This window comes from Mastomys coucha, unplaced genomic scaffold (genome assembly GCF_008632895.1).
Source record: "Mastomys coucha isolate ucsf_1 unplaced genomic scaffold, UCSF_Mcou_1 pScaffold23, whole genome shotgun sequence".
In the NCBI taxonomy this organism is placed as follows: domain Eukaryota; kingdom Metazoa; phylum Chordata; class Mammalia; order Rodentia; family Muridae; genus Mastomys; species Mastomys coucha.
In genome coordinates this window covers 60,654,259-60,679,814 of record NW_022196906.1, presented here as the reverse complement: position 1 = coordinate 60,679,814, position 25,556 = coordinate 60,654,259, and the positions used below count along the sequence as shown (strand labels likewise).

At 44.3% G+C, this 25,556-nt stretch overlaps 2 protein-coding genes across 3 annotated transcripts in view; one reads left to right on the top strand and one right to left on the bottom strand.

Annotated features, from left to right (window-relative positions):
• Positions 1-9,258: 9,258 nt before the first annotated feature.
• Ciao2a (cytosolic iron-sulfur assembly component 2A) lies at positions 9,259-21,528 on the bottom strand. The gene is made up of 5 exons (XM_031343263.1): positions 21,115-21,528; positions 15,732-15,896; positions 14,906-14,955; positions 11,866-11,911; positions 9,259-9,900 (listed from the first exon to the last, which is right to left on the bottom strand). Exons 1-5 carry the CDS (start codon positions 21,236-21,238, stop codon positions 9,803-9,805), a joined length of 483 nt encoding a protein of 160 aa, XP_031199123.1. The 5' UTR covers positions 21,239-21,528; the 3' UTR covers positions 9,259-9,802.
• Positions 21,416-25,556, top strand: part of Snx1 (sorting nexin 1) — a 36,061-nt gene continuing 31,920 nt past the window's right edge. Inside the window, exon 1 of one of the 2 annotated variants that reach the window (XM_031343262.1) lies at positions 21,416-21,643. In XM_031343262.1, the coding sequence (XP_031199122.1) occupies positions 21,629-21,643 (15 nt within the window). In that variant the 5' untranslated portion in view covers positions 21,416-21,628. Of the gene's footprint in view, positions 21,644-23,058; positions 23,398-25,556 lie in introns of those variants that run through there. The other variant, XM_031343261.1, reaches the window with a different exon arrangement.

Sequence of the window (25,556 nt, the reverse complement as noted above, 5' to 3'; positions counted from 1 at the left end):
CCCCCCAAAAGGATACTCAAGATAAAAGTCTAACGAGAAAGTTCTGGATAAACAAACATAATAGTCTGGGGGATTGAGGTGTGGCCTGGCCCTCAGAGAGCACAGGTCACCAGGCTGCTCACATCCATTCTCAGCCTTCTGGGTGGAAAACAGGTACACATCTTCTCCGCTGAGGAGACAAACCTGCGTGTTTAACATTCCTGGCTTCCCTGGTGCTTATCCCTCTACCCATGTTTACATTATATAGATAGCTTTTCATTTGATTATTTTTTAAATCAAAGTCTCACTATATAGCTCTGACTCTCCTGAAACTCACAGAGATCTGCCTGCCTCTGCCTCCAGAACGCACTATCAAGCCATTTGATCTCTCCTCCTCTGTGTGTGTGTGTGTGTGTGTGTGTGTGTGTGTGTGTTCACATGTGGGTGGGCACACAATTGTTCTGGTGCCCACGCATGCATGTGCACAGAAGCCCAATGTTGACATCAGGTGCTTTCTTCAATATCTCTCCACTTTATTTATTGGAGCAGGCTCTCTCTCTTAAAAACCCAAAGTGTGATCATTTGACCAAGGCAGCCAGCCAGCTTGTTCTGGTTCTCCCCTGCCTTCCAAATGCTGGGATGACAGGCAGGCTGCTGCTACACCCACCCTGCTTCTGCTGAGATTATGAGTGTTGGTCACCAAGCCAGCTGGGCACAGAGGTGCTGGGCACCTAAACTAAAGTCCTTCTGTTGGCATAGCCAACATTTTATCCACTGAGTCATCCCTCCAGTGGGGGATAGGGATATATCCTTTTCTTAAAAAGATTCATTTATTTATTTTATGCATATGAGTACACACTGTAGCTGTATTGTAAGCCTATCCCTATCTCCCACTGGAGGGAGTATAGGGATAGTTAGGCTTAAAAACTGAAAATCTCAATAGAAAAGTAGACAAATAATATCCTTTGAGATACATATATTCCCCCAGTGGGATTTTTAAATATTTAATTTTATTTAAAAATTTTCAATAGAAAAAGAAAATTTTTTTTGTCCTTCACTGTCTTAGTTGGGGTTTTACTGCTGTGAACAGATACCATGACCAAGGCAAGTCTTATATAAAGGACATTTAATTGGGGCTGGCTTACAGGTTCATGGTTCAGTCCATTATCAGCAAGGTGGGAGCATGGCAACATCTAAGCAGGCATGGTGAAAGAGGAGCTGAGAGTTCTACATCTTCTTCTGAAACCTACTAGTGGAAGACAAATTAATAGTCATCCAGGCAGCTAGGATGAGGGTCATAAAGACCATGCCCACAGTGACACACCTATTCCAACAAGGTCACACCTCCAAAGAGTGCCACTCCCTGGGCCAGACAGATTCAAATCATGACATTGAGCTTGGGAATTTTTTTTTATAAGTAATAACTCCAATGTTAGTGCATAGCAGAGACACACAGACCGCATTCTTGGTACCTTAGGCATACAGCTCCTTCAGAATGATAGCAACATGTACCAGTGCTTTGGGAAGAATCGTGATCTCTCTGGAGAGATGGCCCAACAGTTAAGAGCAGTGGCTGCTCTTCTGAAGGGCTTGGGTCCTCCCAGCACCCACAGAGTGAATGCACGCAGTGTACAGACATACATACACACAGGCAAAACACCCGTATGCATAAAATTAAAAAAAAATAAAAGAATAATAACCTTTGACAAAGAAATTCTACGCCTAAGAAAGTCTCCAGTTATAGTCATCCCAGTCAGAACAAAGGAGCAAAGTGCAGAGCCCATAGCTTGGGGTCAGGGTCTAATCTGGTGTAGACCTGTGTAGAGACCTTTGAGACCTCGCTCCCAAGAATCGTGCTTTGCTGCCATCTAGTGTTCACATCTAGTAAGCGCGCCTAGCCAAGATAACCCAGTTGCTTCCTCATGCCTTAGCACCAAACCTCTCTGCTAATTTTTTGTTTGGTTTGGTTTGGTTTGGTTTTCCTTTTTTTTTTTTTTTTTTTTTTTTTTTTTTTTTTTTAAGATTTATTTATTTTATGCATATGAGTACACACTGTAGCTGTATTGTGAGCCTTCATCTGGTTGTTGGGAATTGACTTTAGGACCTCTGCTCGCTTCGGTCGGCCCCCCTTGCTCTGGTCAACCGTGCTCGCTCCGGCCCAAAGATTTATTTATTATTATAAATAAGTACACTGTAGCTGTCTTCAGACACACCAGAAGAGAGCGTCATATCTCTTTACGGGTGGTTGTGAGCCACCATGTGGTTGCTGGGATATGAACTCAGGATCTTCGGAAGAGCAGTCGGTGCTCTTACATGTTGAGCCATCTCACTAGCCCTGGTTTGGTTTTATAAGACAGGGTTTCTCTGTATAGCCCTGTCTGTCCTGGAACTTGCTCTGAAGACAAAGCTGGCCTTGAACTCAGAGATTCAGTAGCCACCCCACCCCCACCCCAAATGCCAGGATTAAAAGCAGTTGTCACCTGGCCTAGCTCCTCTCTTCTCCTTTTAACAAGGCATAGACTAGGTTTCCCATATAGAGCTCAGCATTCTTTCTTTTAATCCTCACACCAGCCTTATAACATAGGTAATGTTGCCGACATGTAGAAAAGGGGATGAAAAAATACACAGAGGTTAGGCAACTTACTCATGGTATCACACAACAAGCTCAGAGCCCAGGTGCTAGAACAAGGTGCAGTTTAACCTAGATCTGTGATCTTGGTCACCTGCTCTGTGAGGGTCAAGGGTCCATGTGGCACTGGCTGCACTAGAAGAGAGCCTCACATAGCAATGTCTCCAATCTTAGCATGACTGTCCTGAAGATCATCACACAGGGCCAGCCTGGAAACTATTAATACAGGAGGGAAATCTACTGGACTGTGGAAGCCCTGCTTTTGGTTTTTAAAGATTTATTTATTTATTTTATGTATATGAGTACACTGTAGCCGTACAGATGGTTGTGAACCTTCATGCCTTCATGTGGTTGTTGGGACCTGCTCACTCTCAGCTCCGCTCACTCCGGCCCAAAGATTGATTTATTATTATACATAAATACACCGTAGCTGTCTTTAGGCAAACCAGAAGAGGGCGGGTGGTTGTAAGCCACCATGTGGTTGCTGGGATTTGAATTCAGGACCTTCGGAAGAGCAGTCAGTGCTCTTACCCGCTGAGCCATCTCCCAAGCCCGCCCTGTGACTTTTGTAACAATCCTTCTGCCTCCTAACCTGCAGCCCTCTCCTACTGACAGGCCACTATATCCTGCTGGAAACATCCACCTCTGGGTCACAAAGTGCTTGCTTCACATGTGTTGAGAAGGCTTCTAACAAGGTGCGGATCTGGAGAGTTATCAGGGGACCAGCATGCTCAAATGCTTGACTCCATTATTTGTTTAGTTTCACTGATGTTGTCTTCGCTTTCTGAGCCTGTGGCCCTCTCTATAGTTGAGGCTGGCCTGAAATTTACAGTGTAACCGAGGTTGGTCTCAAACTCCTGGAGATCCTCCTGCCTCAGCCTCTTGAGTGTTTACAGGTATGAGCCTCCACTTCCAGCTTCAGCACTGTTATTTATAGCCCAAAGCTATTGACTTGGGGTCCACTGGCTTCAGATGTCTTGGAGTCAAGGTCACGTCTGTAAATTTCTTTTTTTTTCCCCCCTTGGGGGAAGGTCTACATTTTGACTGATTCTCAAATTGGTTTGAGACCTTCCAAAGGGGTCAAATGTAGTTCAGTACTTGTTTTTATATTATCTTCAAGGTAAGATAGGATTCATTGTTTTTAAGTAGTTGAGACTGGGGGAAGGGAGAGTTCAGAATGCATGAAAATCACATGAAATTAAATTTTACACCAAGTGCGATGACATGTGCTTGTAATCTCTGCATTTAGAAGTCAAAGACAGGCAAGTTGCTCTAAATTCGAGTCCAGCCAAGGCTAAATAATGTGGCTCTGCCTAAAATAAAACAAAAAGTATATTTATGAACATAATCTAACTCATCTCATTACTATTACTGTTATAGTTGTTATTGTTTGAAACAAGACCTCAAACTTACTACTCCGCAGCCTAATCCAACTTTTAACTTCTGGTTCTCTTCCTTCTCCTTCCTAAATGCTGGGATTACATTCCTGAGACTCCAAATCAATAGCTTTGGGCTATAAATAACAGTGCTAAAGTTTCAAGTGGAGACTCATACTCGTAAGTACTCAAGAGGCTGAGGCAGGAGGAATCCCCTGAGTTTGAGGCCAACCTGGGTTACATCGTAAGTTCCAGGCCACCTTGTAGGTTGTGCGGTGCTGGGGATAGAACCCAGGGCTTCATGTGCACCAGGCCAGCACTCTGCCAGCTGAGCCACATCTCCAGCCTCAATCCATAAATGTTACTGGAACTCCAGTACCCTTTGGTTTACCTGTTGTCCTGGTTACTGTTACTTTACAAGGGTGAAGTTATCAACAATTGTAACAGCATACAGTTTGAAAAGTCTCAAGCCTTCTCATGTGCTCTCTCTCTCTCTCTCTCTCTCTCTCTCTCTCTCTCGCTCTCTCGCTCTCTCGCTCTCTCTCATTTGTTGAGATGGGGTCTGTGATGGACAGTTTTATGTCAATTTGACAGTAGCTAAAGTCATCCAAGAGTAGGAGTCAATTAAGAAAATGCCTCCATCAGATCCGGCCATGCCCTAGACTGTAGGGCATTTTCTTCATTGACAAGGGAGGGCCCAGCCCATTGTAGGTGGTGCCACCCTTGGGCTGATAGTCCTGGGTTCTATAAAAAAGCAGGCTGAGCAAGCCAGTAAGCAGCCCCTCCACGGCCTCTGAATCAGGTATTCCAGGTTGCTGTCCTGTTTGCGTTCCTGCCCTGACTTCCTTTGATGATGGACTATGATGTAGAAGCCTGAGCCGGACAAACACTTTTCTCCCCAATTTGCTTTTAGTCATGGTATTTCATCACAGCAATAGAAACCCTGAGTAAGACAGGATCTGTGATTGTTTGAACAATGGACTCCAGAGGTTCATGTTTGAATGCTTGGTTCCAGTTAGTGGAACTGTTTGAGACTGATTAGGAGGTGTGGCCTTGTTGAAAGAGGTGTGTCACAAAGCCCAGTGTCTCTTTCTGCCTGAGGATCAGGGTGTAAGCGCTTAGTCCCATGCCTGCCTGCCTTCAGTCAAGCCCCCTGCTATGATGATAATGGACTAATCCCTCTGAAGCTATAAGCAAGCCCCCACTTAAGTGCTTACTTTTATGAGCATTGCCTTGGTCATTGTATCTCTTCACAGCAATATGACACTGACTAAGACAGAGTATTTTACATATGGCACGGGCTGGTCTGAATTCTTCTGGGTCAGTTTCTCAAGTACATATTCCTCTACCACTGGCACCTTTCCCACAGGATGGGGACTGTTTATGAGACAAATGCTCTACCACTAGACTTAGACCTAGACCCTTAGCTTCCCTAAAATGTTTCTTATCTCATCCCATTCCAAAGAAATTTCTCTGCTAGAGATGCATGGGAGAGTATGGGGTAATGCGTGCAGGGAAATAGCAGGGCCAACAAGTCTGTCTGTCCAGACTTCATGGATTCTCTGCAGTGGTCTTCCTTTCAGGGAGTGGGATAGGACCCTCTGAAGCGAGGATAGAGCAGTTTCCTGATGCTCAGCTCCTAAGCTGAAAGAGAGGCTATTCCAGGACCTGTCCTGGGGAAGAAAAATTCTGGATCCTATGATTTCAGGGGAGAGATGGACAGAGGCACGTGATACAGGAGGGCAGAGAAACTTTGCCTTTAAGGCGTTGTCTTAATTACTTTTGGGGCTAAGAAATAGTCTCACTCCTTAGCCTAGGTTGGTCTTGAACTCAAGGTGATCCCCCTGCCTTAGTCTCCAGAGCACTGGGATTATATGCATGAGGCATCACGTCTGACGTTGGTTTCCCTAGTTTACAGTACTCAGCCAAAACACATTTTGGGTATTGTTTTCTGGGCCCCAACATCACAAGTTCCAAAGATCCTCTCAGAGAATGGTTGTCCCATCTTCTAGAACTTTCTCAACTTTCCTAATTCTGCAATTCTTTAATACAGTTCCTTATGCTGTGCAGACCCATTCCTACACAATTATTTTATTTCTACTTCATAGATGTAATTCTGCTATGAATCATAATGTAAATATGCAGGATATCTGATATAAGACCCCTGTGAAAGGGTCATTTGACTTTCAAGGGGCGAGCCACAGATTGAGAATGGCTGTTCTAGAATTAAGCACTGGTCAAATGGCACATGCGGGCACACACGTGTGCATTAGGTGGGAGAGCACAGAGCAGAGCAAATATCCCTGGGCACCAGGCAGCATGTGTCCAGACACTCTCTGCTGAGGTTTCCTTGGCCCTGCTGAAAGCCTGTTGGCCAGTGTCAATTATGACACCACAGCAAGAGTCATGAATACTCAGGCGCTGTTTTGTCTTCAAAGTAGTTAGACGTGAGGCCAGAGAGACAAGTCAGTGGCTAAGGGCACTTGTTGTTCTTGTAGAACCCAAGGTTTGATTCCCAGCACCCACATGGCAGCTCACAACCATCTGTAACTCCAATTTCAGGGAATCTGATGCCCTTTACTGGCCTCCACAGGTACCAGGCATACATGTGTTACACAGACATACATGTGAAAGGCTGGAGAATCTTAGAATTTAAAATGAGGGCATTTAATACAAATGTATGGTGTATAACCTTTACCTAAAAGGACATGGAGGTCCACTGTAGCCAGCCAGAAATATAAAATAGCCAGTTCCAGGAACCCAGAGCCTCAGGGCTCTGGTTCCCGATACCTGCCCCTCCTGAATGATCCACAATGAGGGCGGAACTAAATGAAGGTCTAGTGGTTTATGAGACTCTCCACCCTGTCAACCAGTAGATGAAGATTACATTCCTAGAATGAATGTGTTCCCCTCCCTAACTGAATACCTTGGGTCAGGTCCCTCTGAAATTTTCCACTGTTTTTGTGTTCTGTTTCCTTGGTAACTCTCTCCCCGCCCCCAGCTTCCCTTAAATACCCTACACTTCTTGTGTTCTGGGTCGAACTCTTCTGACTGGCAAGGTCATGAGATCGACCCCGGTACCAGTATCCCCAATAAACCTCATGTGATTGCAGCAGTCTCTCGTGAGTCATTGGGTGGTCACGTCATCCTGAGACTTGAGTAAGGATGTCCCCAGTTCTAGGGGTCTTTCACATGTACTTAAATTTATATATATATACATACATAGTATACATATATATGTATGTATGTATATACATATATATATGTATATATATATGTGTATATATATACACACATATATATATATATATTTATTTATTTATTTAAAGTAAGTCTAAATTTCCGAGGTCCCCAGCCTCTTGCTCTGTTCCATTTTGTTCCTTGGGCCCTAAGCACTGTCCTGAGTCTCTCTCATCCACAGACAGCACACTCTCTCAACTCTGAGATAACTTCTTAAAATTTCCCTCAACAGAATGCGAAGTGTGACATCCCCAGCCTTCTGCCAAAATGGGGTTGGCACCCAGCACTCTGTGACTTAGTGTTTCGTAACAAACTAACCCCTGCCCAAAAACTCTTAGTGAAATAAACAGTAAACATTTGGTCTCTAGCATAGCCCAGGTCTTTTATGAGACTCTTATCTACCTAACAGTGACCGTGGGTGGAAAATGGCTTCTACGGTGCTTCACGAAGATTGCAAATTAGTGTGTGGTGATTGTAGGAGACCATGGGGCCTCCTCTACTGGTGAAAATGTCCACAGGTGTGCTTGAGTTTTCTCTGGTTGTAGTGGCCAGATTCTGGCAGAGAGAGCAATCCAAAAGACCAAGACAGAAACGGCAATACTTATTCTAATCTACACTCAATAGTCACACTATGTCCCTCTGCCATTTCTTTGGGTCTGCCCACCAGCTGTGACTCAATGTGGAAGAGACTGTACAAGAGCACAAAAGCCAGGTAATGAGGACATTAGGCTCTGTTGCAAACTGCCTACCACACCCTTTCATACTCCAAATGTATACTTTTTTCCGTATCAAGCTGAGCCAAGTAAAAAGAAAGAGCAGAACATCTAGATTGACCCAGTAAAAACAAAATGAACAAAAACCTTTGCACAAGTACCTTATAGTAATTTTTTTTTAGGGGGGGGGGTGTCAAGACAGGGTTTCTCCGTGTTGACCTGGCTGTCCTGGAACTCACTCTGTAGACCAGGCTGGCCTCGAACTCAGAAATCTGACTGCCTCTGCCTCCCAAGTGCTGGGATTAAAGGCGTGCACTGCCTGGCTCTTGTAGTACTTTTTTAGGGTGGTAGTTTGAACCCAGGTACTTGACCTTGCAGAGCACACCACTTTCACTGTGCTAGATCCTCAGCTCTGCTTTGGGAGATTTTTTTTTTTAATTTTTTATTTATTTAGTGTATGAGTGCTCTATTGCATATATATCTGCCTGCCTGAAGAGGGCATCAGCTCCCCCTGTAGATGGTTGTGAGCCACCATGTGGTTGCTGGGAATTGAATTCATGACCTCTGGAAGAAGAGCCAGTGCTCTTAGTCACTGAGCCATCTTACCAGCCCAGGAGACTTCTTTAAACCTGTGTTAATATGAGGCTGGAGAGATAGATGGTTGTTGAGTGATTGGGAGCACCCACCTGCACTGCTCTTTCAAAGGGCCTAGGTTCGATCCCAGCACCTAAATGCCAGCTAACAACTGTCTGTAATTCAAGTCCCAGGGGATTTGATCCCTTCTCCTGAACTCCTTGGGCAAGCATGTGTGCATATACACACATACAGGCAAAACAATCATACACATGTTCACATACACACATACAGGCAAAGCAATCATACACATGTGCACATACATACATAGAGGCAAAACAATCATACACATAAAACAAATTATTTAAAACTATGGAAATCATCTGATCCTCTCCACATATGATCCTCAACTCTAAATGCATGCATCCAGGGTTCTCCAAAAAAGGAAACCAGTTCTCGCCTTTTCTTTTTTTCTTTTTTTTTTTCCAAGACAGGGTTTCTCTATATACCTCTGGCTGTCCTGGAACTCACTCAGTAGACCAGGCTGGCCTCAAACTCAGAAATCTGCCTGCCTCTGCCTCCCAAGTGCTGGGATTAAAGGTGTGCGCCACCACTGCCTGGCTTCGCCTATTCATTTTAAGGCTTCACTCTACATAATAATCAGAGAACACAGCTCTGGAGATGCCTGTTAACAGTTCACATTTACATGAGAATTTATAATTCAGAAAAAACCTAAGGTGAGCCATTATAAGAATCATCTGTCATATTTATTTTAGAATGATTTAAATCAAATACATTTGGGCACAGTAGATATTTTAACATGAAAAGCAGTTGTATCAGAATGGTCATCAGAAAAATAGTAACATTTTACACATAATAACTAGAAAATATTTTTCCGTCTGGTCACTTGAGTTAGAAATCCTGAGAATGTTACTCACTGAACAATTAGAATCTACCTCATAACTGAAATCTGCTCAGAAAGAATCATCTTAAAAAATGCTCTGTAGGCCAGCCAGTGGTGACGCACACCTTTAATCCCAGCATTTGGGAGGCAGAGCCAGGTGGATTTCTGAGTTCAAGGCCAGCCTGGTCAAGAGAACAAGTTCCAGGACAGCCAGAGCTACACAGAGAAACCCTGTCTTAAAAAAAAAAAACAAAAAAACAAAAAACAAAAAACAAAAAAAGCTTTGAGGTACAAATCATCTATATAGTCGACATGTGTCCTCTACATTTTACAAAGGATTTAAACAAGCAGATCCAGTGCTTCCAGGCCACTGGCTCTTAGGAAGGGGTCAGTCCGGCTCGAGGACACACTGTTCCACAATTTCCCGGAGGTTGGGGTTCTCCATTGCAGCTGCCACTCGCTCTTTGTCATTTATCTGCTTGTTGACTGCAAAACACAAGGACAAAAGTTAACAGAACTGCGTTGACAGAGCGGTCAGACAGCATTTGTCCAGCCTGCTAATACAAAGCATTTAACTCCTTGAGAACTTACAGCTAACTCATCATATCGTTTCTTGAGATTTTTTTTCCTCTTGTGCGCACACACACACACACACTGCTCACAAGTGCATATGGAGGCCAGAATAGGATCCTGGAACCCCTGAGTGACTGTGAGATGCCTGATGGACACTGAACCACAGTCCTCGGGAAGAGCAGCATGTGCTTTTAACTAATCCATCCTAAAGCAATGACTAAGGTCCTGAAAGCAGTCTCAAGAGAAAAATACTCTCTTATGCTCTACTCTACAACCAACTGAGATTTTGATTTCTTTCTGGGCATCATCAATACACACATTTTTATATAGTTACATTCAGAGTGAAATTCAAAACTGCTGCTTTTCCCACTTAATCCTGTTTTGTTTTGTTTTTTTACTATAGTGCTGTTTACATGGCAAAAATTCTAATGTCTGGCCAGGCATGGTGGTGCCTGCCTTTACCCAGGGGTCAAATGCAGAAGGAACTCTGAGTTTTAGACCAGCCTAGTCTACATAGGGAGACCAAGTTCATAGATAAACAAACAAACAAGCAAACAAACAAATAAAATGGACTTGGGATATAGCTCGGGGGTACAGCTCTTGCCTTGCACATTTGAAGCCTTGGGTTTAATCCCTAGCACTATAAAAAGTAAATAAAATAAATAAAGTGAGGGCTGGAAGGTGGCTCAGAAGTTAAGAGCACTGGCTGCTTTTCCAGGAGACCTAGCTTTGATTCCCAAAACTTATATGGCAGCTAATAACTATAATTCCAATTCCAGGGAATCTGATGTCCTCTTCTGGTCTCTGAAGGCACTGGTGGCATGAAAGTGATACACGGACACGCATGCAGGCAAAATGCACACAATAAGTAAATAAATAAAGTGAGAGATAAAACTCTTTAGTTGAGGGGGTTTGGAGCATTTATCCCCCAGGGAACTATAAAAACCAGGATGTGATTTTCGTTGTTCTCCTCCAGTACCTAACAGGCTTCTGAGACAGGCTGGCAGGCAGCCCTCTGAAATGGCCAGTGTCCTCTCTCGCCTCTCTCTTATTACAGTATACTTTTAGGGTTCACTCTGTTCCCTCTCATGTCACCCATCACCTCCCCATTTTCTCCTCCTTTGCTCTTCTCTACCTTTTCAATCTATTTAGTGATGCTAACACATAAGCACTTTTATTATTTACTTGAGATAGAGTCTCACTTTGACTGGCCTGGAAGTCACTCTGTAGACCGGGCTGGCATCACACTCAGATCTGCCTGCCCCTGCCTCCTGAGAGCTGGTACTGAAGGCATGTGCCATCATGCCTGGCAGGAAGCAAGCACTTCCAATGTTCTTCTTTTTACTTGTTGTCCATCATTTGTACAAAATTCTGTTTTCCATGTACCACATAACTAATGAAACATTTTGTCTTTTGCTGTTTTCAAATCCCACTTCTACAATTTTCAAGTGACTATTTGGTTGTCTTCTCTCTACAGAAGAGGAGTCACAAGCATTCCTGTCCCACCTCTGCCTCCAACCTCACACCTGCAGATTCCCTAACACATGACTTATGAGATCCTCGGTTTCAACTTTCCACACAGCTAAGGGACTGATGGAGAAGAGCCAAGCCTTTGTAACTCAAGGTCTCTAGAGCTGGACATATTTACAGATCTGTACATAGGCTGCGATCAGAACCAGCTAAGTTCACGGGCTCTAGCTTACAGGACGCAGTGAAAAATGGCTTCTTTTAAATCCCTGGGCGTCCCCACCTGTGAAGGAAGACATACCTGTGGTGCCCCCTCTTTTTTTGCAGGGTACCCCAGTATATCAGCTGGGGTAATTGGTTGACAACCTAGTACCCAAGACAAAAGTATTAGCTGAAGCCATTTTCACTTACTGTCGTCTTCTGTAGAGTGAGTTCCTTCAGAAATGTAGATTTCCAACTGGAGAGAAGAAAGACAGAAGCAAAATATCAGAGTCCAGGAGTGTGTAGGGCAGACCCAGGATGGGGGATGGTGTGTGTGTGTGTGTGTGTGTGTGTGTGTGTGTGTGTGTGCACACGCACGCGTGCGTGCATGCACGTGCGCGCAAACCATGCTGTTAACATCAGAGACCTAACAGGATGGAATCAAAACATTTCCACCAACTGACCTGCAGGGGGCGTGCCCCTGGATTTCTGTATGAAAACACACAGATCTCACCTCTTCCCAAATCTGTATCTGATCCACTCCCTGTCCCACCTCCCAGGGGCACCACATCAGCAACCCAGTGTACCTTCTTCTTCCTCACTTCTACACACACAAACACATTTTTTCTCTTATGTATATTTTATACACAAACACACACAAAGTTACTGCTTTATAAAAATGAGACAAATACATAGGTTTTTGCATACATGTGCATCCTCCTTTTCCTGCTATGTGCCTTAACTCATTCCCAAGTGTAATACCAGTAAAGCCGTCTTGTCTAGCCTTGTTAGCCCCATAAATTAGTCAACCCCTAAGCACAAGAGCTTTTGATACAACCACAAAACTGCTGCAAACCCTGTGGCTGAGGCAAGCCTGTGCAGAGGTCAGCACAGAATCGACCCAGAGATCAACAGTTTTCAAGAGGAAAACATTCAGAATGATTATAGCTAATAGGAACCTTAGAGACCATCTAATCTAGTTCAGTCTCTCTCTATCTCCCTCTCTCCATCCACCTCCCCCCCCCCCCCCCCCCCCCCGTGTGTGTGTGTGTGTGTGTGTCTGTCTGTCTCTATTTTTTAAGACAGGTTTCTCTGTGTAACAGCCCTGGGCACCCTGGAACCCACTTTGTAGTCCAGGCTATCCTCAAACTCAGAGATCCAATTGCTGGGATCAAAGGTGTGCACACCACGCCCCATTTAGTTCTGTTTCTTTTAAAACCACAAAACTCAGCTGGTGAGATGGCTCAGCATGTAGAAGTGCTCGCCATACAAGCCTGATGACTGAATTCAATACCCGAAACCCACAATGGACAGAGAGAACTGACTCCAAACGTGTTCCATGGCAAACATACTCTTCTCACTCACACACACACACACACACACAATTAAAAAGACCACTATCCAGATTCCTCCAGTAGCACAAAACTCCATGAAAAACAAATGTTTAACTTTGGTTAAAATTTACACATGACTCATTATTCTGAACTAGCCATAGCCTGGGCATAATGGCAGATGCCTTGTAATATTAGCACTTGGGAGGCAGCAGCAGGTGTCTCTCTGTGAGTTCGAGGTTAGCCTGATCTACATAGTGAGCTCCAGGACAGCTAGAGCTACATAGTAAGATCCTGTCTCAGGAGAAAAAAAAAAAAAAAAAAAAAGGCCAACAAACAGAGATGAAGAGTCAAGCATTTCCTCCCCTGTTCTTATGTAAATTATTAATTTACTGGTTACCTCAGTATAACCAAATAGTTAATAGTATAACTGTCATGATGGGACAAACTAAAACTATAGCCTCTTCATGCTATGTAGTGAAAACATATTTGTTCTGCTTTCTTACCAAAAATGAATAACTCCCGGGTGGTGGTGGCACACATCTTTAATCCCAGCACTTGGGAGGCAGAGGCAGGCGGATCTACAGGCCTGAGTTCGAGGCCAGCCTGGTCTACAGAGTGAGTTCCAGGACAACCAAGTTACACAGAGAAACCTTGTCTCGAAACCCTTCCCCCCCAAAAAATGAATAATAATCTAATCATGATACATCTGAAAACCCAATTTGAGAGAGAATCTGTAAAATGTCTACACTCTTCACAAGTGTCAAGATCTCTGCGTGTGCTGATGGATGCTTATAATGCCATCACTTGGAAAGCTAAGGCAGGAAGATAGCCTTGAACTCAGGCCAGCCTGGGCTACAATGATGAGATCCTGACTCAACAACAAATCAAAATCATGAAAGATAAGAGCAAGGAACTACTCCTGCCTAAATGAAGTCTAGACATAGCTAGTGAGAACCTGTGCTTGGGGAGGGGCAGGGAAGGGAGAGAACGCTACTACCATAAAGGATATTATTGGACAACTGGGAAAACAATTATATAAATTATTTATTTATATGATTATATATTTATATATATATGATTTATTTATTTTATGTGTATAAATGTTTTACCTGCATGTATGTATGTGTACCATGTGCCAATGGAAGTCAAAAGAAGAACTAAAGTTATAGATGGTTGGGAGCAACTATGTGGATACCAGGAATTGAACTCAGGTCCTCTGTAAGAGCAACCAGTGCTCTTAACCACAGGGCCATCTCCTCAGCCCCAAAATAGTATTTTTAACAAAAAGTGGGAACAACTCAAATGTCTAAAAACTGGTAAGAAAGTAAAATTAAACAAGGTCTCTCCATTTAATTGGAACATTATATGACACTACATAAGCATAAAACACACACTTTAAAGCATCAACACTAAAACATATTAAGTCAAGGAATCCACATGCTGTCTAATTTCATTAAAATGAAATATCCCAAGGCAAACTATGAAGACTGGAAATAGATGGTTGTTCTGTACAGAGAACGGTATGCAGTAAGCATAGAAAAACTGCTAATCAGTGTAGGCTGGCCTCCCTCCTTCCCTTCCCTTCCTTTCTGTCTCTCTCTCTCCACCTCCCCCTGCCCCCTCTCTCTTCTTTCCATTTTTGATACAGGATCTGGCTGTGTAGCCCAGGCCAGCATCTTCTCTTAACCTCGAAAGCACTGGCATTACTCATGTACTACCACACTTGACTGCATACAGGATTGCAGGGGATGCAAATGGTCTACTTCAGCCGTCTACTTCAGGTGGCTTATATGATGCGTGTATTACACCTTAATAGATGTTACAAAAGACAACCTGGAGTAGGACGGGGCTCAGTGACAGGTGCTGGCTGAGCTCATGTTGAGGCTCTGGGTTTCAGGCAGTAGCAAGCTTCTTACCTTGTGTTTGAATGGCAGACACCGCTGGAGCTTCACTCTTAAGCACAGTCCTATGATAGGGGAAAAAAAATCTTCCTTATCTTTGTATCCCTTCTTACTGGCTCTAGAAAGAACATAAAGCTCAAAGCACATCCACATACATGATAGATGAAAACCAGCTCCTCCCAGTGTGGGTCTCCTGTGCGCTTGGTACCATGAGGAAACTTAAAATAGAGTTTCATGGCTGCCCCAGTAAATCCGGGGAGCTGGGTCCATTCTGTACATGGTGAACTAAGGTCACAGTGTAAGGTGACTGTTGTAGATAGTACCCCAGCAGAGTGGGCACTGACCAGAACAAAGGAGCACCACAAAGGCCAGGCCTTTTCTGCTGGGCCAACAGGCACTCAAGCATAACGGACGAACCCACTAGGCTTTATGAGATGCCACTGGTAGAAGATAGACACAATGGTGCACACCTTTAATCTCAGCACTCGGGAGGCAGAGGCAGGCGGGTCTCTCATGAGTTTGAGGTCAGCTTGGTCTAGGACAGCCAGAACTTACAAAAAGAAACTCTTGTCTTGAACCCCACCCCTCAAAATAAGCCACTGGTGGGCCAAGATATGCAAAAATTTAAAACAAAGTGTATTGAAAGTCATTTATTTACTGCCATCAAGATGCCTCAGCAGGTCTCTGTTGGCACTGCATGCACATGGTGCCCAGACATACATGCAGAAAAAATACCCATGCACACAAAAATTAATTAAAAATTTAAAAAACATTCATATAGACACACACTGACCAAGAGAAAACAGAATGTGCATGCACCCACACATGCATACTCGCTTACCAATAAGCGTTGCCAAAGAGCAATGAGGTACTGTTGGTGTGAACTTGATGATAACCAAATAGTCATCTTCGTGTATTTCTTGAACCTCCACACAACTCTCTGTGACCACTTCCAGTTCTTCTAAAGTATTGGGCTTTTCTGGGTCCCGGATAGTTCGAATCAAATCTAGGGCATCAGACACAAGGTGTTAAATTAAAATATGAATATTGTAAGTGAAGATGATGATTCTTTTTTTGTTTTGTTTTACTTGTTTTTTTTGTTTGTTTGTTTTTTTCAAGACAGGGTTTCTCTGTGTAGCCCTGGCTGTCCTGGAACTCACTCTGTAGATCAGGCTGGCCTCGAACTCAGAAATCTTCCCGCCTCTGCCTCCCAAGTGCTGGGATTAAAGGCGTGTGCCACCACTACCCCGAGAAGATGATGATTCTCATCTCAGCTGAAGCACCGACTATTTTCAAAGATATATTTTGATTTTTTTTTTTTTTTTTTTTTTTTTTTTTTTTTTGGTTTTTCAGAGACAGGGTTTCTCTGTGTAGCCTTAGCTGTCCTGGAACTCACTCTGTAGATCAGGGTGGCCTCGAACTCAGAAATCTGCCTGCCTCTGCCTCCCAAGTGCTGGGATTAAAGGCATGCACCACCACTGCCCGGCAATATATTTTGATTTTATGTATATGTTCTGCCTCTGTATATGTCTGTGTGTTATGTGTATGTAGTGCCCATAGAAGCCAGTGAGGGCCTCAAGATCCTCTGGAACGACAGCTGTGAGTGGCTGTGTTCATAAGGAACTGAACACAGGTCCTCTGCAAGAATAGCCAATGCTGAGCCTTCTCTTCGGGCCTGATGGACCACCCTACCCTAACTTTCTTTTAATCAAATATTTCAGCAACTCCCAAGTATCTGAGAGAAATTTCTACTAACAGTTACCTTTGAGAAAACAATTTCCTTAGATCATTATTAGGCCATATCCAATTCAAAACCATGGGAACTATGAATGAGGAGAATGTGAAGGGAGCTCCAGAGGAGTATTGGTTGGAGAGAAGGTGGGATTAAACCTTTGAAAATGAACAGCTTGCCATTCAGCAGTAGTGCTCACCTTTAATCCCAGCACTTGGGAGGCAGAGGCAGGTGGATTTCTGAGTTTGAGGCCAGCCTGGTCTACAGAGTGAGTTCCAGGAAAGCCAGGGCTACACAGAGAAACCCTGTCTCGGAAAAAAAAAAGAAAAAGAAAGAGAAAAAAAATGAACAGCTTGTCAATAAATCACTTTTAGAATGAAGGAAAGAACCATCAGGCGCTTCCTTGGCTCGTTTCTAGGGAAAGAAAGAGCAGAAAAGAAGGGTGGGGCCCAGCCACCAGGGTTATTTCACAACTAGCCACAGGCAACAGGGATTCCTCAGGAGACTTAGACCAAGGAAGTGTGGAGGACAGTGGTGTACGGTCAACAGCTAATTTATTCACACTAGCTGCAAAACCCAGAACCAAAAGAAGAGCTAGAGACGGCCACTGAAAAATTCAGCTTAAAATTAGCACATGACAACAGGGACAGAGTCAGGACAAGCAACTAAATCATTTCACAGGAACTAACATGTGGCAACTCTTTGTATCTGGAAGACAAGCATAGAGAGAAAAGGGAGATGACTCAGATTTTAAGCTCAAGTATTTGGGAGACCAGTATTAAGATTAAAAAAATGGGTCATAGAGGCTAACTGGAGAAGACAAGCCTGAAGACCTGAGTTCCATCTCCCAGATGCACATGGTGGAAAGACTCATAGCAAATTAGCTCAATTTCATAGGCAGTGGTTTTGGAATGTTCTATGTAATGTTCTAGTAAATGGAATGGAATGTTCTAGTAAAGGTTGAACAGCTGTATAGTAGTACTAAGTGCACACCAATGCTAGAGTAGTTGTTGAACTCATAGAATCCATCAAGAAGCATTTGGCTGGATATTGCGGTTACTGTGAATGCCTTGAAACAAAAATGCTGTCTGGGCCCTGCGCTAGGCATTTTGATTTAACTGGTTTAAAGCATGGCCCGATCAGCTAGAGTTCTTAAAACTGCTCAGATTTTCTTAAAACTTTGTTGTTGTTGTCTTTATGTTTAAGAATGTTTTGCCTACATGTGTATGTGTACACCAGGTATATGCCTGGTGCCAACAGACATCTGAAAAAGGCTCCAGATTCCCTGGAACTGGAAGTTAGGATAGTTGTGAGCCACCAAGTTGGTGCTGAGAATCGAACCCTGGACCTCTGCAAAAGCAGCAAATGCTCTTAACTGTTGAGCTATATTATCTCTCCAGCACCCTCAGGTTATTCTTATATGCAGCCTAGTTTGAGATTCCTTGGTACAAAGGGAAGGAAATCCACAAGTAGATCCTTGAAAAGTTGACTGTGGTGGCACATGCCTATAATCCTGGCACTTGTGAGGCTGAATGTTGAAAATTTTGACTTCTAGGCCATCCTCGGCTACACGCTGAGACCCTATCTAAAAAGGAAAAGGACCAAAATGGAAAAGCAAAGGAGAATAGAGAAGGGAAAAAGAGAAGTCTTTAACCATAGCAAAAGCTACAGGAAGAAAACAAGTGGGAGAATTTGAACTCAAGGCTATCATGGGCTACATAGTAAGACTCTCAAAAAGAAAAATGGGCCAGCATGAAAAGAAGAGCAAAGAGAATCAGAAAAGGAAAGCCAGAGGTGGTCAACATTAAACACTACAGGACAACTCAGGCTAAAGTGGTCTCGGATTTGTTATTCAACAAGAAAGCAGTTGGGTTAAAGGAGTGAGGTGCAAAGCGGGGAGCCAACAGATCAGAGAATGCATCCCACGAGTCTTGGCAGGAGGGTGGGGCAGAGACTTTAGACGGAAGCTAGAATCTTGACAAAGATTAGGGACATCTGAGTTTGGTTTTTAGTTCAAATGGAAGGCTGATAGAAGGGAGATCAAACTGTGAATGGAGAAGCAGAAGAGAAGGGGATTAAGGCTGGACCTCGCGGCAGTGGCAAGAACACGAAGTCATCCTGCCTTAAGCCTATGGAAAAAAATAAAATAGAATAAAAAGGAGAGTGATAAACGGAGGGCAAGGGAGAGAAGCAGGTCTCAGGTGAGTGGGCCTGGTGTTCTCAGGAGCCTGGGGTCTGTTCTATTACTCATACCTTGCCCGGTGACCTCATAAGCAGCCAAGAAAAGAAATCCATCCAACTTTCCTTCCCTAGACTATCTTCTGGCCTTACCGATAAAATAGAAAATTTGAAACTACAGACAGGAAAGAGGATAAAATTCCCCTTCACTTAGCAGGTTATTATGGGATTTGGGAAAGCAGGGTTTCCCCTCTTCTATCCTAGGCTTCTCCTTCTAAACTTCATTTGTATTATGTTCTCTGTATTATGTTCTTTGACCATTACCAAACCCTGAAATTAAACCTTATCCCTTATTGAACACCTCGAGCTTTCTAGTGATTTGAGGTGTTTGATTTCTTTCAAAAGATATCAAGTTTGTTCTCACATTACTCTTCTAACCTCCCCTCATCCCCAAGTAAGTTTTCGTTGCTCTGTACTGACATGAAGGTCTGCTTTTCCAGAGGACTCAGTTCTCAGCACCCACAACTGGTAGTCCACAACCTCCTGTAAGTCCAGCTTCAGGGAGGTCCAACACTTCTGGCCTCCAGGGACTCACACAAACTTTAAAAAAAAAAAAAACTTTTTTAATATTTAAAAAGATGATTCTTTCATTTACATTTAAAAGTGTCAATGGGTGGTGGTGGTTGTGAGATGGCACAGTGGGTAAAGAGGCCTGCCACCAAACAAGCCTGACCTCCTGGGTTTCCATCCCCTTCCAGCCCCACCTGCTGGAAGGAAATCTGACTCCAGCAAGTTGTCCTCTGACCTCCATATCTGCACTGTGACTTGCATGTGTACGTGCAAACCTGCACAAAGTAACTAAGCATAATAAAAGTCACTTAAAACGTCAGTATTCAGTTCCAGTCTACTATCTAAAGAGACACCTCCACTTGCAGTCACTATCAGGTGCCTCATTCTGGACAGTTAATTCTGTCTCCTCACCTCCATATTTTACTCTAGTACTTCAGCTTATGCGACCTTTGACATATCCAGGTTCCAATTACTCTTCAAGGCCTGACCCAAGTCTAACATCTCACAGAGGTTTCCAGTCAATTTGTCTTTCCTCTGAGTGTCCGTATCTCCTACTTAAGCTCATGACCTCCGACTGCACGGTGTTCTTGCATATGTAGGTGTCATTCAATACAAATTTGAGGACTAGAATTATCTCTCTTGCACAGTGGTATTACCGGTCCCCGGAAGTTCCCAGACGCTATATACACAGAGGTAAAGGTAGGACAGGAGTGTCTTGTGGAGACAGCACACTAGTAATTATCTTTTGCCTGGGGTTAAGTCAGCCTTGCCCCCCTACCAAGAGATAAGGAAACCTGATTAGCTCCCCAGGTCATTCCATCTTTGGAATCATTCTTTCTGGCCTATAAAACTTACCTAAATTGTATCTGTATGACCATCTCTCTTAGTACTACATCTAGGCCTTTTCGTTTTCAAAAAATAGGGCTAGTGGTGGAGCACACTTAATTTGTATGAGACTCTGGATTTTCTCCCCAACCCTGATAAATACTACAAATGGTCAATGGAGAGAAGAGAGGGGCTGGGGCAGTAGGGTCAAGAGTAGAGAAGGAAAGAGCTGGAGAGAGAGCGAGCACAAAAACAGGCATTACATTTGCAATCACAAGATTGGTTTCTCTGTTCCTTACTGACAACGTGACCCCCTGGGTACTTGTTAAACCACCACCTCCCAATCTGTACAATGAAGACAGTCCCTCAAAGTGGAGAGTCTCTGAGAGAATTCACGCACACGCACACACTTAACTGTGTACGAAAAGTGTAAATTTAAAGCCTCCCGCTTAGATGCCTATCCCTACCTCTTCACTTCCTATTGATTCTGTCACAGAACAGAGTGGCTGTGACCTTGGGCCAGTCCCCAACTCGGCCATTACCAAACAGTGGCCTCAGTTATGGCGGGAGGAACGCGTGTCCAGTAGCAAAAGGAGGAAAGACTCTCGAGTAGTGAAATCTTAGGCATGCTTTGCTCCTTGACCACTGTAGGTTCATTCTGCTCACACCTCTTGACATAGTCCCTACAGCAGTAGGCAGTCCAGGGGAACGAAGCGTTTATGAGTTCCAGGCTCAATTTCGCTCCTGGTTTAGGAATAGCCCGACATTGGTGTGTGACTTAGGACCCGGAAGAACACGCTTCCCTCTAAGTCTGGTAAAAACACCAAGTGTCCACTCCAACACAAAGGTGAGGCCCTCCTCCACCCCCTCTCCAATGTCGCCTCTCAAAAAACGTCAAATAGTGCTCTGGGTAAATTACCATAAACTTCAAGCGCTTTCTCTTCCATGATCCGGGGCTGCCAGGCAGCTCCGTGCTCAGAAAAGCCTGAGAGCCATAGGACCCTGCTCAGCGTCCAGGAGAGCAGCCCAGACACTCGCTCCATCCTCACGTTCCGCCATCCCTGGCGACTGTCCCAACCGAGCCACCGTCTTTCCGCAGCCGACCTCGAGAGATAACTTCCTGGTCTTCAAATAAACCAAGACATGTGTAAAGGTTTAGGGGAGCAGAGAATAGGCGGGACTCAAAACAGCAACGCGAAGGACCTAGGGAAATTAACTGTAAAGACTACATGTCCCAAGATGCTTTGCTCGATTTAGCCGGCACAGAAAAATCCTTACGGCCCGTTAGGCGCATTGCATTCTGGGATGTCTATGGGGGAGGTAGCGGAGCGGCGGCGAAATGCAGATGGGGCTTGTAGTCTCAGCCAGAGGATCGTGTAACGGACTGTTATGCGTCACCAAGTGCCCCATTCAGTTCCTAGGAAGAACTAAAGATGAATCCTAAAGAGGTAGGGGGAAGGAGATCAAGGTTACTACTATTGGAAGATTTTCTGGAACGGAGACTCTTTACAGCCACTTCCAAACAAATTTTTCTCACTTTCTCATCAGGCCGGAAGTGTATTTCCTTTGCGGTGAAAGGGGTTATTTTGGGAGACCAATGTTGATTGACAAGCCCACGGACAAGGAACACTTGGTTTTCTTATCTCCTAGAGACTTAGTCTAGTTCAACTTCTCTCCATGGGGACTATTTCTACCAACCACCACCCAAATTATAGCGAGAGAACTTTCTCTGTGTTCACTATGTGGGGTAATAATAATGGAAATGACCATCCGACAAAAGCATTTAAGCGTTCTTGTGTTCATGGCTCTGATAAGTACCAGTTACAGAGTTGATTGTGTTTCCACCTCAAATATTTATTAGACACTTAATTTGCCATACACAATGTGTAAGCAGGAATGTAAGTTACAAACTAAGACACTCTCCGGACCCTCAACCAGTTTACAGTCTGTAAGGGAATCCGCCCCGATGTTAAGTTTGCACTTGCAAACAAACAGCCAACTTTGCTAGGCCTGATGGCTCGTGCCTGTAATTCCAGTTCTTGGGAGGAGCATCGCCACGAATTTGAGGCCAACTTTGAACACAGAATTTCAAGCCTGCCTAAGGTTGTTTCAACCAGAAAAGCAAACCATCTCTGTTGGTGTTAGTGGCAGGTTTCATCTCCGTGAAAGGAAAGGGTCATCTTTCAGAGTTAGCCTGTGATGATGTAACCTACGTTATCTTTAAATTCTAGTTGACTCCGACTCACCAACCTATGATTAAGTCCCAGGGACTTTTGATCCAGTCCCAACAATATCCCTGCCATTTCACCTCATAGCCATCGGAAGTATAACCCCAAATTCTTAACGACTGAATTTAATACACGGAGATCTCCCCTTTTGTGTGAAGCCTGGCTTTTCCCCAAAGAATCGATAACTTCTTTTATTGTTGCACACTGTAACACTGAGTGTGTTTAAATTGTTGACTTACAAGCCTGCTTCATTAAACTGTAAGCACTCATTAAACCGTGAGCCAGGAGCTTTTGTATTTGTATTTGAAACGCACAGTAAGGTGCCAAGCTCGCAGTGAATGCCTCTGTATATATTGAATTAATGTTGTACAGAAACTAAGTGGCAAAACTTCCTGCAGTCTTTTCAGCCCTCCATCAAAAATATTTATTAAATCTCTCGAAAGCACTGTGCTTGGCATGAGCAGGTGGCATGCAGAGGTTTTCAAACATTGTGAGTCACAGACTTACTTCTTTATTCAAACAAAACCTTAGAAGCGTGACAGATAGAGCCATGCAGGGCACAAAGACCCGGAGGAACTGGCAGCCTCTTAGCCCCTCCTCTGCCTGGTTGGCCCGCCCAAGTGCGGCCTTTCGGTTCCCGGCTTGGATTGGCTGAGCAGCAGCCCAGGCCCCGCCCCAAGTCCCTCCCCCAGGCTCCGCCCCGACGGTCCCTCAGGGTCCGTAACGGCCCTCGCGCACCTCACACAGCTGGAGCGCTTTGCTCGCGGCACTGTCTATAAAGTTGTTGTTGCTGCTTCCGCCACGGGTGGAGGAAGATGGCGTCAGGAGGTGGTGGCTGTAGCGCTTCGGAGCGACTCCCTCCGCCCTTCCCTGGCCTGGATCCGGAGTCCGAAGGGGCTACCGGGGGGTCAGAACCCGAGGCTGGGGACAGCGACACCGAGGGGGAGGATATTTTCACTGGCGCCGCGGCAGCCGTGAGTTCCCACCCTTGGGGCAGCAGACAGGAAAGAGCCCCCCAAAAGAGAATCCTTATCAAGGGTTCGAGGGCTTTGAGGATAGTGGGCCTGGTGGGAAGTCTTCAATCAACTCGGGGTCAGCAATTAAGACTCCAGGGCCCTGAGTAGGAAACGAGCCCTAGAGCCTGGCTGCCCAAGCTGGGGCGGGAAGAGAGGATGAGGGGTGTGGTGGCTTCACCACGGATCCTTAATAGCCAAGAGCAACCCTAGGCCGCCCCCTGGCCCTGAGGTGTGGTTACCCCAGGGATTCAGCGGGCAGTTCTGCTGGTTGTGTCCTGGGCAGACTGACTTAACATGACAAATAAGAAAATGAGGTGCAGACCCTCAGTTAGTTCCCGTGCCTTACAGCACCGAAAGTGGAAACGTGATCTAGGGTAGGGCCATGACCCGCCCACTGATCCTCCTGTTATGCCCAGCACTTCCTGGTCATTGCCAAAAGCCCATTCTGGATCCTAGTTTATTATGAAAGTTAGGTTGTGACTCCTTTGATCTCTCGAAGAATCGGGGCAAATGCTGGTTGAGAGAAGAGGCTGCCAGATAAATTACACATACCAGAAAGCTTTGTTTCTGTTGAAAGGATACATTAAAGCGCTTGGAAACAGATCTGTAAATGTGAAGGGGAAAGATGCCTTCCATAATAAATATCCAGGTTTCAAATGTGAGCTAGCTGCTGGCAAAACAAAACCTTGTCTTTCAGTGTGGAATGTCATGAGTTAACAGCACCAGGAGAGATGTTTTGGGCTGTTTTATGAGAACACTGACTCATACCACTTGGTACAGTTAGTTCCAGCTTAGAAACGTCTTCAGTACTGAGTCTATGCAGTTATCTTCCTTTCTTGGTTATTGTTTCTCTTCAGAGTAGCTAATCAATATCAGACTGAGTTAAATAACTTTAAATTCTGTATGTAGCATGTGTGTGAAAACTTGGAGGTGCTTCTTATGTCAAAAAAAGTTTAGATTTTGGAGACTTTATTTTTACATGGCCATAGTTAGAACTTTACTATGTTGAGAAATTGAAGGCTATCATCCCAGCTCATAGTGGTTGCTGTCGCTGATAACAGCAGATTGTCTGCAGGGTGGTGGTGGCGAACGCCTTTAATCCCAGCACTTGGGAGGCAGAGGCAGGCGGATTTCTGAGTTCAAGGCCAGTCTGGTCTACAGAGTGAGTTCCAGGACAGCCGAGGCTACACAGAGAAACCCTGTCTTGAAAATCAAAAGACTGTAGGAATCTCTTACCTTCTTCCCAAAAGTTGAGGGAGGGAAAGAATGACTTTGCTTTACCACAGAAAGCAGGTGCTGGCGTTAAATCCAGCTCTTTGGAAATGCTAGGTACACATTCTACCATTGAACTATGTCCTCAGTAGCAAGCTATCTTTAGATTTGACCCAGAATACTAATCTTCAAGAAACCAAGGCTTTGCTAAACAATTTTATTAAGCAACTATTAGTTACAAATTATATTTTAACAAATGCTTTAGTTGTGAGACAAAGAATATAGATTTTTGCAGCACTTCTTCACAGTTATAGTTAAAGAAAAACACTGAAAAATTAAGAAATTAAGTTGAGCCTATTGGCTCAAACCTGTAATCTCAGCTACTCTGTACCTGAGGCAGGGGGCTCTGTTGAAAGTTCAAGGTCAGCCTGGGTACAGGGAATGTTATAAAGAATGGGCTTTGAAGTCTGATGCTAATCTAGGCTGTTTTCTTGCTTATTTGAACTTTGGTTTTTGTTTTGTTATTATCATTTGAGATAGGTTCTCATGTAGCCAAAGTGGCTTGAACTCCTAATCAATCCTCCTGCCTCCACCTCTGAATGGTAGGAGAAGCATGCTCCACCAAGCTCGATTTTGCTAGCTTAACTTTGGACAAAGTATTCTGTTAGATACATTTCTTCATTTCCTGACAAAAAGAAGAGCTAAGTGCCTTGGTATGGTAAAACCCCAACACTTGAGAGACCGAGGCAGGAAGATCAAGAGGAGGCCATCTTTGACTTCATGGGACATTGTCTTAGGAAACTAACTAACTAACTAAATAAGGATTTGGGAATCCTAGTGAATGGGCAGAGTAAGAGCGATTCGGTAGAATCTCTCTCTCTCTCTCTCTCTCTCTCTCTCTCTCT